General features: G+C 32.7%; 1 protein-coding gene and 1 long non-coding RNA gene across 3 annotated transcripts; one reads left to right on the top strand and one right to left on the bottom strand.

The window, feature by feature from the left end:
- Positions 1 to 6,368: 6,368 nt before the first annotated feature.
- LOC112723563 (replication protein A 32 kDa subunit B) lies at positions 6,369 to 9,928 on the bottom strand. Of its 2 annotated transcripts, XM_025774973.3 has the most exons (10): positions 9,658 to 9,928; positions 9,319 to 9,429; positions 9,115 to 9,212; positions 8,971 to 9,012; positions 8,385 to 8,462; positions 8,066 to 8,144; positions 7,858 to 7,941; positions 7,699 to 7,775; positions 6,753 to 6,821; positions 6,369 to 6,680 (listed from the first exon to the last, which is right to left on the bottom strand). In XM_025774973.3, the coding sequence occupies exons 1-10, from the start codon at positions 9,763 to 9,765 to the stop codon at positions 6,599 to 6,601; spliced, it is 828 nt and encodes a 275-aa protein (XP_025630758.1). In that variant the 5' UTR covers positions 9,766 to 9,928; the 3' UTR covers positions 6,369 to 6,598. The 2 variants fall into 2 exon arrangements, with proteins under 2 accessions (XP_025630758.1, XP_072063865.1); XM_072207764.1 differs by lacking the exon at positions 8,385 to 8,462 and having other exon boundaries at positions 9,658 to 9,914.
- LOC140176438 (uncharacterized) lies at positions 6,680 to 8,023 on the top strand. The gene is made up of 3 exons (XR_011867978.1): positions 6,680 to 6,888; positions 7,222 to 7,314; positions 7,607 to 8,023. It is a non-coding gene; the product is annotated as an uncharacterized lncRNA (long non-coding RNA).
- Positions 9,929 to 11,562: the final 1,634 nt, after the last annotated feature.

The raw sequence follows: 11,562 nt of genomic DNA, 5'->3' as shown, positions 1-11,562 counted from the left end.
CCAATAGAAAATTCTTCTGTCGCACCACCTTTAGTATTCACACTAGTTGTAACCTCATCATACATGTCTTTAATTGCACAAATATATGCGATCCTTACTCTCTTTCTTTCCAAAATCTTCCATAAGACTTTCCTTGGCACCCTATCGTATACTTTTTCCAAATCAATAAACACCATATGTAGATCCTTTTTATTATTACAATACCTTTCCATCATCATTCTTAATACGTATGTAGTTTTAGTGGTGGATCTGTCTGACATAAAACCAAATTGGTTCTCTGTTATTTGTGTCTCTTGTCTCAACCTCCGTTCTATCACCATTTCCCATAACTTCATGGTATGATTCATGAGTTTGATCCCTCTATAATTTTCGCAACTCTATATATCTCCCTTATTTTTGTAGATAGGTACCAATGTGCTCTTTCTCCACTCATCTGACATCTTCTTTAACCTTAAAATCTCGCTAAAAAGCTTGATTAACCAACTGATGCCTTTCTCTCCAAGGCTCTTCCAAACTTCAATCGGAATATTATCGGTCCTACTACCTTGCTATTTTTTATCCGCTTTAAAGCTTCTTTTCCTGAGAGTCTCGAATTCTTTAATAGTAGTCAAAGTTTTGATCTTCTCTCGTACATAATCGACCAACGTTTGTCAAAATTCTCTGTCATTCATTAAATAACTCGTAGAAGTAGTTCTTCGATCTTTTATTAATCTTCTCATCTTGAGGTAAAACCTCTCCATCTTTATCCTTTATGCACTTAATCTGATCAAAATCTCTCATTCTTCTTTCACGGCTCTTTGCAGTTCTATATAATAAAACAAAATAAGTATAAAAAATTAAATTTTAATTAGTTAATATTAATTAATTTTTTATTATAAAATTAATTTTTAAAAATTTTAAAATTTAGAATTAGAATTTAAATTTAAAATTTAGAATTTAAAATAAAAAAATTAGTTGATATTAATTGAGAAAAGTTAGTTTCCTATTTAAACTGTTTTCTTACCATTATTTTGCTCACTAGAATGTAGCAAAACAAATTTATATATGGAGCGTCTTTTGTAAAATTCAAAAATATTAGCTTTTTTTTAGATTCTTACTAGAACATGGGAGCGAAAAAAAAAATTGTTGGGGGACAATTTAAAAAAATTGTTGAGTGTGGTTTTCTGATATTTTTTTTCCCTTAAAATTTAATAAAGAATCGACGGCGTGATTTCTGATTTTTTTGTTAAATAGTTGATAGAAAACAGTGGACATAATTTCTATTTTTTTAATAAATTAAATAAAAACTCTTGGTACGAATTTTGCACACCATAATACACAATTCAAAATTGATACCATCGATTTCTGCACATCATAAAAGTATATTTCACACCACTATCATCATTCTCTTGTCATACATACACATTTGCCATCTTCAAAATAATAACCTCTAGAATGTTTTTAATTTACATATATATATATATATATATATATATGAAAATTTTATATTGAGAGAAGCTTTTAAATATTACTTTTAATGTAAAATGATCGAGAATGTTAATATATATATATATATCAACCACACATCTTATAAGATTTTAGCAGACCAAGAGTTAAACATGAGATTCAGATCCAAATTAAACATCAACATTTATCTAATCTTAAAAAGAATTTAAAATAATTTCATACCCTTAGCTTCAGATCCATTTTTATTCATTCAAACATACAAGAACGGATCATATTTATATTTTTGTTAAGATCAGAGTTTTCATTCATCAATATTTAATATTTTAGTTATATAATAATATTGTAGGATAATGGTCAATTTAAAAGACTAAAATCTAATCAGTTTTTTTTTTTATTTTTAAGATACTATATGTTAAAAAAAAACTAACTATATATATTTCTTATATATTTTATACACTAGCATGGTTGATTTTTCTTTTTGAGAGAACTAAGGGCTAACAACAGCTCAATGAAAGCAACAAAACAAAACTGCTAAGGTAGTGTTTGGTAGAGAGACAGAGACAGAAAGACTAAGAATGAGAAACAGAGACTAAAAGACAGATATTTAAATAAATTTTAATATTCTATTTGGTACAAAGTGGGAGACAGAAATTGAAACAAGAATGAAACTCTAATTTAATTAGTACAAAGGATAAAATTGGAATTAATTAATTGAAATGAGAATATTTTAGGTATAAAATATTATTAAAGTTTCACTCTCTATCTCAAAATTTTAGTCTCCTATATCCATACTTTTTGGAGGTATTGAAATACTGAAATTTTAGAGATAGAGACAAAAGTTTTAGTATCAGTCTCTAAACCAACAAATATGATACTAAGTCTCAGTCTCTCATCGCTGTCTCAATACCTCAAAACAAATGCTACTTAAATATTTTGCGTTTATTTAATTAATTAATTAATTATACTATTCAGTCACGCTTAAACATATCCCACAAGTTTTTCCATGCATGAACAGAAAAAGAGTCTTTGTTATATTGTAATGTATATATAAATATGAACTTGGATAGAGAAACAATTAAGAATTCAGAATTGTGAACATGCATGCAATATTATTTGATATAAAAATGTGATTCTTATGGTGAATTATTTGTTGAACATGAATTTAACTAGATGTAACGCAATATTAAATGAGGACATAGATGTCACTTGGATATGGTCAAGGGGAGATAGTGAAGATTTGAAGCTAGGTAGGGTTGAGATAGGTGATAGAAGTGTCAATTATCATAACCCCAAGCTTAATTAATCATAGGATTAAAATAATAGTGATATGGATGGATGACATAGAAGATAATTAATTTAGTAAGTGAAGGAGGGATTATATTAATGTTAGGTGTTTGGTTTGGCAAGAAATATGGTGGCTCGCTCCCCGGTTACAAGTTTTTGAGCCCGGACCACAAGGACACTTGTCTCAAATGTAAGAGAAAAATGTGTCCTATTGTGACTCACCCCACAGCCCACACCACCAATCACCAATCAAAGCGAAAGCCACAACAGCATTATTCACATTGCACATGTGAGTGAGAGACACTCATATGGAAAGATAAATTATAAGTTAAGATGGATAATTGATTAATTAAGATGGTATATATCTTAGCATTATAACTATAAGAGTAAAGTATCGTTTTTATTTTCAATATTTGGGGTAAGTTTTATTTGTGTCTCTAACGTTTAAATCGTCTTATTTATATCTTTAATGTTTATAAAAGTGATTGAATGTTATCTTACTATCAATTATATTAATAAATCAGATTATATTTTTCAATTATTCTCATTTGGATGTATTCATTCTTAATTACTCACTTGAATGTGTTCAATTTTAATATTATACCACTATTTGTGTTTAGATTCAATTATGTCCCTAGAAAAGTGAATTATGTAAATGTTGTAGGAATTAGTTTAGTTTCAACATTTGATGAGTTATTTTTCGGAGTAGATCATCGATTTTATCCCAGACATTTGTATTTTAACTTGAAGAAGAGATTTTTAAAACTCAAACTAAAGTGCTCATGATGTGTAATTGACGGCAGGATAACATTGAATCACTTTTACAAACGTTAGGGATACAAATAGGACGATTTAAACGTTAGAGATACAAATAGGATTTACTCCAAATGTTGGGACAAAAACGATACTTTACTCTAACTATAAATCTTGAACCAAGTTGGGTTAGTCTAATGGTTAGTCTATTAGTCTGGTTAAATAAGTGTTGAAAGTTCGTATCCTACCTTGTGCATGCAGTAACTTATTGGCCAACAACAAATTTTTAAATGAAATTCTGATCCGTAACGAATTGATTCTTAACTTGCCGAACTGAAAGATACGGTAAAAAAACAACAAAACATTGTAAATCTTGAATTTGATTAGATCAAATCAAATTTATTACATTAGAATAATCAAATTTACAATAGATGAATAATTAAATTTATTTAAGATTATATATAAGATATCAAATATGTATTTTTATATGTAATAATTAATTAATGATTAATTTTTGTGTACACATAACATAATCAATAATAATAAATCTTGAGTTTAATCTGAACAAAAATATATTCTCAATTTAATTGAATCAAATTGAGTTAATTAGGCTTTAATAATAAGACTAAGATGTTTATAATTGAATTTTAAAAAGGGACAATGAAATATAAATTCGGCGGTGGGGCAAAACAATTTAATACACTATAGTGTGGGCTGCAGGAGACAAGAAAGGCCTCAAGACCCGGATAGGATTTAAAAAAAAAATGAACTTTTACACTAAGCAACTACAGTGCAAAGAGAGAGAAAAAAAATGCCTAAAAAATACAAATGCAAAAGGTTGCAGGCTGATGAAGTTATAGTGTAAAGACTAAAAAGAAAAAAAGGAGGGGAATGTTTTGGATTGGTAGAGAGTTCGGCGGGAGTGTGTTGGCATTTGTGGTTTGATTCCCTTCAAAACTGCGGTAAAAAGATAAAATAAAATAAAATAAAAGGGACGAAGTTGAAATTTACTCAAAAACTATAATAATTGAGGGGCATAAAAAAAAACCCCACTAGCATACAAATGTTGTAACATAAAGTAAGCTAATTGAGGCAGCTGGCTATACAAAAAGACATATTCTTTAATTCGTGGCCAAATACTTTGCCGGAACGGTCAAAGTTTGATTAAAAAAAGTGCCATTTCTATTGCTCAGTCTTGTTTGTGGTCAGAGAAACGAATCATTTCTCACGTTCATTGCCCATATCTATCTTAATTTCTTACTATTTTATTATTTTCATTCTTATTACTTCATGATCCTTTCTTGCACTCACCTCTTTGTATTCTAGCTACTCCAATTCTCTATTGTTTTTATGTATTTAGTCACTTTTTAATTTGAACATAAAAACAAAAGTGATGTTAAATTCGGATATGAAAAATACAGGTGTTTTATAGTCATGTGGTGTTAGTGGAACAGAATTTGGATCATACAAATTTTTTATTAGTAAAATAAACGAATGGTCCGAATTGCATTTAATATTTCATTTCATAAAAAAATTGACAACAACAAATAATTTAGAGGGTCCGTTTTCTAGCTTCCGAAATTCATATTTGCCCAACCACAAGTCGGACTATGCGATTTCTTAAGCAAAATTTTAAAATCAAACAATTCGTATGGTCTGATTTGTGTACTCTAAATTTTTTTCAATTTTTTAAACACAAATCGAAACCTACAATTTTAAAAATACCAAAAATTACCATGTTAAAGTATATCACGCATTTTGCTTCATATCAAAATTTTTCAGCCGTATTTAGTTGTGTTTGATTTAAATATTGTTCTTACATTCTAAGTTTAGAGAGAGGGTGAAAGAACGGTGTTGGCATTGTGTCTGATCATTACATGATTTAAGACATATACCAATGCGGGACCCACTTAGGATTCACTGTACGTGTGGGTTTGATTATGATTCTATTGCAAAAAAAGATATTTTCCTTTTGTCGTTTTCCTAACTTTGGTGTATAATTCCAATTAAACATTAAATAAATTGGATTCGGCAAGAGAACTTGGACACTGCTATATCTAAATCTAAAAATAAATAATTGAAATGTTAGTGAGTTTAATTATGGAGGTAGAGTGAAAACGGTGCATCCACATGAGGGGCAATTGTCAAACCTTGAGAATGGCAACGCACGTGGCGACTTGAGTGGTATTAGTAATTGGTATTAACGTCTATCACCGCAGCACGTGACATGGATACAAAAACTTCTGTTTACACGTGCCATTTCAGCCACAAGAGGAAGAGGCGGTGGAATTGGATGCATGCAAGTCATGCTTCCACTTACACTTGTTCTTTCTAGACGGTATCAAATGGAAAGTTATATGTTCATGGAATATTGAGTTACTTGTGCATATATATAAGAACACTTCAAATTTTTTGTTGGTCATGCCGTTCAAATTAATAGCCCAAAGGAACAAAACTCGGATTGTTTTAAGGTTTCTAATCTTATAAAAGAGCATGAGACCAAGAGGCCCAATGTTTGAGACCATTAATGGATCCAATAAGGCCAAAAAACAATTCTTTATCAGAGTGAAAAAAGAGTGAATACCCCATCCGGTCCCTGATAATTATCTCAAAAGGACGAGACCCAAAAAAAAAAAATCCAATCCGATCTCTGATATTTTTTTTTTGGGACTGATTAGTCCCTGTGGCAAAAAAAAACAACATTGATTTTTTTTTGGCACAGGGGCCTCGTCCTTTCAAAGTAATTATCAGGGGTCGGATTGAGATTTTTTTTTGTCAAGGGTCTCGTTGTCTTTTGAGGTAATTGTCAGGGGTTATTTTTGGTTTTTCTAAGTGAAGGAACTACTACCTTGTCAAGACCCAAAAAAAAAAAAAAAAAACCATCCTTGTAAGACTATTTCTTATCATGATATAAAAGGAAACATCAACAGAAAATACAAAACAAAACAAGTAGATCAAGATTCAAGGACCAGCAAACTCCCTACTTTGCTTAAATCCATAGATCTTAGGATAACTAGTACGCTTAATTGCTCATATTCACACATTAAACCTTACTAACAGGCATAGAAAGGATGATTGGAACTCCGCACAAACTATATCTTCGTATATTAAAATGTCAACCATTGATGGTTGACTTATAGTGATCACTTATAGCTTCATAAATCTGGCCTTCATCAATAAGATTTTTGATAGCCAACCTGCAAAACCAGAAATAGAGTCAGCAAAAGTGTGTGTGTGTGTGAGAGAGAGAGAGAGAGAGAGAGAGAGACATCAGCTTGTCCTTAGGAAGTCGAAGTTGCTCTTCAATAAGTTTAATAGAGACTCCCCCTTCCGATGCACTGAAACATCAGTATCACAAAGTTGAGATGTGAATGCCATTATGCCAGACAAGTCTCCATGTATCAAGTAAGAATTCCACCAAGGAATATGAACATATAATAGTCTGATTAATGGACTAGGGTAAACAAATCAAGCATAGTAAATGCAATACTGCATATATTCTAGAAAGTAAGTGCAAACTTTAATTATAAGAATGCTTGAATGAATGATGCTTTTGTATGATTAACCTTGCAATATCTAATTAAATCAGCTGTTCCAGAATATAAGTTACCTTCAATGTTTAATTCTAATATATCATACTGCAAATTTTCTTATATTCGGATTGTGGAAAACTCTAGTCAGTTCCAAAATTAACAAAAGCCCACACCTGCATTTTGCCCCCTAATCTCGTTACTGCAGGAGAATATATGGAAGGTTATCCAATTCATACCAGAACGGATACCAGCAAAAGTCAAGCCAGAGACTTAACTTTTCGACCCAGTCACATGACAGGTTAGTAGTTTACCAATTTACATTTTGTATAATTTACACTAGCGGACCATTCCTTTACCAGGCAGACAGTTCCACACCCATCATGTAAACCAATAGAGTTGATGCCCTTCAACTCTTTGTTAACCAATTAAATGTTTTTCACTTAAAGTTGAACAAGAAATCCCCTTACAATCGTTCATCAAATCTAAAATTGGATAATTTGCCCTTCCATATTTCCATTTATGCATCAGACAATGCCTTAGATTTTGCTAATTATAGGATTATATGCATGCATCACATGCACAAACAACAGATATTCAAACAAAACAAAGGCACCAGGGAGATAGGCATATGGTCAACAAGAGCTGATCAAATAATATATCAAAATAACTTTCAAAAGATCACCTGTGTGGGGGAAGATGCAAAAAATCCAGGACCATTTCTTCGAACCTCGGCTGACCATTGTTATGCAGACCAGAGAACTACAATTAAAATCCAGCAAACCACTGAGGAGACCATATAAAAATGAAGTGCAAACTGAAAATCTATGGTCCATTATCTTACTTGATTTGGTGGGAGAACTTGGTAACCTTTTGTGGGTGTTATTGGTGTTGAATTTGTAACATGTTGCTGGTTAGGCACAGCAGCCTGAAAATGTTACCATGTAACGTTAGAAAAAGAAATATAAGTGTATGGTACAGTTTTCTTAAAATTAATAACCATATATACACATAATATAAATTCAATTTGTCCAACTCAACAATAAATCTACCTTTAGCTTGGAATTGTAGAGATGGACATATATACATTCAATGAAATGGCTGGCAATCTCATTAAAGTCAGTCACAGGTCTGAAAGTGACACAAAGTAAAGTATTTAACTGTCAAGAAAACAACATATCTGCGTTATCATTTACTTGGACAACATGATAAGTAGCATGGGGCATCCTTACACATTGAATTTTACTGAAAGGAAACCATTCATTGGTGATAGAATAATATTTTTGATAAGTCATAACCTTACATATACGATATAAATCCAAATATTGAACCGCTAAAATAAAAAAGTGAAAGGTAAACTTCAAATCATACCTAAATGAGAAAACATTCAAAATCCTTTTCCCATTAAGGCCTTTTAATTGTCCATGAAGACGCACATACACTCCATCCCTATAATGAATTATGAATCAAGAATTTTAGCATGACACTATACTAAAAGCATCTTTTATTCCCTAAAAGAACAGGGGGGAGGGGGGGGGGGGAGGAGGATTTGTGTTAGCAACAACTTTACACACAACTATAGTGCAAAATATCCAGCTTCTGCTGCAGAATGATAGATAAATAATGGAAAGGAAAAAGGGGAGCTTTCCAAATCACAGATTTCCGTTTCTAAATTGATAGTAATGTTCCTTAGTGTTCTTCTCTACTCACTGAAATAAATCCCCCAAGTAATCATAGTGTCAATATCAAGCAAAAATTTTCTTGAAGAAGATATACAAGTAAAATTGCACATGGAACTCACTAATAAGAATTTGGAACCATTTTTTTCATCCCCCCCCCCCCTTTTTTTTTCCCCTCTTCCTCCAAAGAAAAACAGAGAGGAATCACAGATCAAACCATACATATGCTATATGGTAAATGGAAAACTCAAACTAGGAAATGCAGTGTAAAACCATACATGATACCGTCCACTTCATTTGATTCCGCTGCTTCTTGAAGCCTGCACGGAAAGAAAAAACTCATCCTTGACAAAAAGGAACTGAAAAAATAAATGATAGTGCAACTTTTGGCAATAAACTAAGACAATTTTTAGAACATTCACCATTTATTACACTCAATCCTTCCAGTGCCATCATCAAGGACAAAATGAACTTCAGTAATCATCCCATTTTTGTTGCATACCCTTCCTACGAGTGTAACCTACAACATTGGTTTGTGTTAACCTTCAGAACAAGAGAGAACCAGAAACCCAATTTTTTTTTAAAAAAAAAAAAAAAAAGAGCGATAAAGGAGTTGAAGAACACACAGTGTTGACATCAACACCATCGACAATCAAATTGGATTTATTATCGCTCGAGTTATACGCATCGTTTATCTGCTTCACCGTCAAAGGTAGCAACGACTGAGCATCACGATTCTGAAAACCAAAACAGAAGAAATTAATAAAGAGAGCAAGTAAATAAAAAAGAAAAAAGGGAAAATCAATAAAGCAATTTCTGAAATGACTCGGAAGTTTAGTATTCGGAGGAAGCTAAAACCCTAAACCCTAACATGAGAGTGAAGTTAATTAGCGTTTTATTGTGACAAGTAAGGTGATTAAGGTTAAGACTATGATGAAATTGAGGACAGTGGAAAGAGGGTTTACTCTGGAAGTAGTGAAGGTGGAGGAAGAGTCATGGGACTGAGTGGTCTGAGAGGGCATGAAACCGCCGCCGGAGAAGGCGGCGTTGCCGTCAAACTGGCTGGCATACATAATATGCTTCGAAATGCAGAGATTGAATTTGAAACTGAAGATACTTCAAATTTTCACGAATTCGTGTGGAAAATGTAACTGCTACTCATATCAATTATCAAATCCTTTCTGCTCTTTTCTTCTTTTTCATTTTTGAGGACCAAACGTGTTTCCCGCCATTTTTTCCCCTTTTTTCTTTTGGGGTTTTTTTTTTTTTTTAATTAGGAATAGATTTTTAAAAAAAATATAAATTAGGGAGATTTTAAATTTAATGTAAAAATCTTTGGATTTAGGCTACATGTTGTAGATTATTATGAATGAGATAAATATTGATTTATGATTGATAGATTTTTAGAGATATTTTACATAATAGGTATTATTGATAGCATTGGTTAAAATTTAATGTAAAAATATTTGGATCTAGGCAAATTATTGTAGTTTATTATGATTGAGATGAATAGTGATTTATGGATGTTAGATTTTTAGGAATGTTTTACATAATAAGTGTTACTGTTAGTGGCGGTTTAAATTGACCTTAATGTCAAAATTACACATGGTCGGCGAATCCTATTTCCTATGAGGAATAAGGATTTATGAGTGGAAGGACCGCCTAATCCATTGTTGCTTTATTTAGAGGAGTCTGGTGTTGTTTATGTACCTCGAATTAGAGATTTATACTTCAACAACTCGCTCCTGTTAGTCCTTGTTGAGAGATGGTGTCTAGAACCCATTCGTTCCACATGTGGTGGGGTAAGTGTACCACCACTAGATTTCCTATGAGGAATAAGGATTTATGAGTGGAAGGACCGCCTAATCCATTGTTGCTTTATTTAGAGGAGTCTGGTGTTGTTTATGTACCTCGAATTAGAGATTTATACTTCAACAACTCGCTCCTGTTAGTCCTTGTTGAGAGATGGTGTCTAGAACCCATTCGTTCCACATGTGGTGGGGTAAGTGTACCACCACTAGGGCTGGCAATGGATAGGGTAGGGTAGGGTTTGGACTCTATCCTAACCCTACCCGCGGGTTGAGAATCTCTCAACCCTAACCCTACCCGCACCCTAAAGTTCTAAACCCTACCCTATGCTACCCTACCCTACCCGCAGAAATATCAATTTTTTTCAAAGTAAATATAAAATTTAATCATTTCAAAATTTTATACATATTAATAACATAAAAAATAAAAAACTAATGCTCTAAATTACTAAATGAACTAACTAGTTTAGTGGTTGTTCATTTATTGTAAGTCATTACATAAGGGAGGTTGTGTGTTCAACTCTCACTTTCCTCATTATATACCTATTTTTTAATAAAATATGTGTTATATATGAGGTACGGGTAGGGTAGGGTAGGGTACACTCTAAACCCGCAGGCATACTCGGACCGTACCCTAGCCTACCCTACCCGAACGGGTTGGATCGGGTTGGGTACCCGCGGGTAGAGTATGAATTGCCAGCCTTAACCACCACCCTTCAAGATGTTGCTTATCACCTTAACTTGTAGACACATAGAGAGTCGGTAGGTGGTTGCACCCTTCAAGATGTTGCTTATCACCTTAACTTGTAGACACATAGAGAGTCGGTAGGTGGTTGCAGTCATGATTTTCAAACTTATTAGAATCATAACATGTGAGAGTGTGTTGGGGAGGCGCTTGGAGAGTTGTCACTGCATCAGGATCCCCGAGAGGGTGTACAGCAAGCTGAGTCTGTTTCCATTAAGATAACGTGGTTAAAGACTCTCCTGAGACAGATGTCTGTTGACGCTGCACTAAATATACTCCGGCAGGTTGGCTGGGCTAACACAACATAAAAATGACAT

The sequence above is a fragment of the Arachis hypogaea genome, chromosome 11 (genome assembly GCF_003086295.3).
Source record: "Arachis hypogaea cultivar Tifrunner chromosome 11, arahy.Tifrunner.gnm2.J5K5, whole genome shotgun sequence".
NCBI classification, from domain to species: Eukaryota; Viridiplantae; Streptophyta; class Magnoliopsida; order Fabales; family Fabaceae; genus Arachis; species Arachis hypogaea.
The sequence above is the reverse complement of the archived record's forward strand: the minus strand, read 5'-3'. Positions and strand labels throughout refer to the sequence as shown.

Coding starts and splice junctions, on each gene's coding strand:
- LOC112723563 (XM_025774973.3), bottom strand. CDS start 9,765: ATGTATGCCAGCCAGTTTGACGGCAACGCCGCCTTCTCCGGCGGCGGT. Junction 8,463..8,970: donor AATGAAGTGGACGGTATCAT/GTATGGTTTTAC, acceptor AATTCATTATAG/GGATGGAGTGTATGTGCGTC. Junction 7,776..7,857: donor AAGTTCTCCCACCAAATCAA/GTAAGATAATGG, acceptor TTTTAATTGTAG/TTCTCTGGTCTGCATAACAA.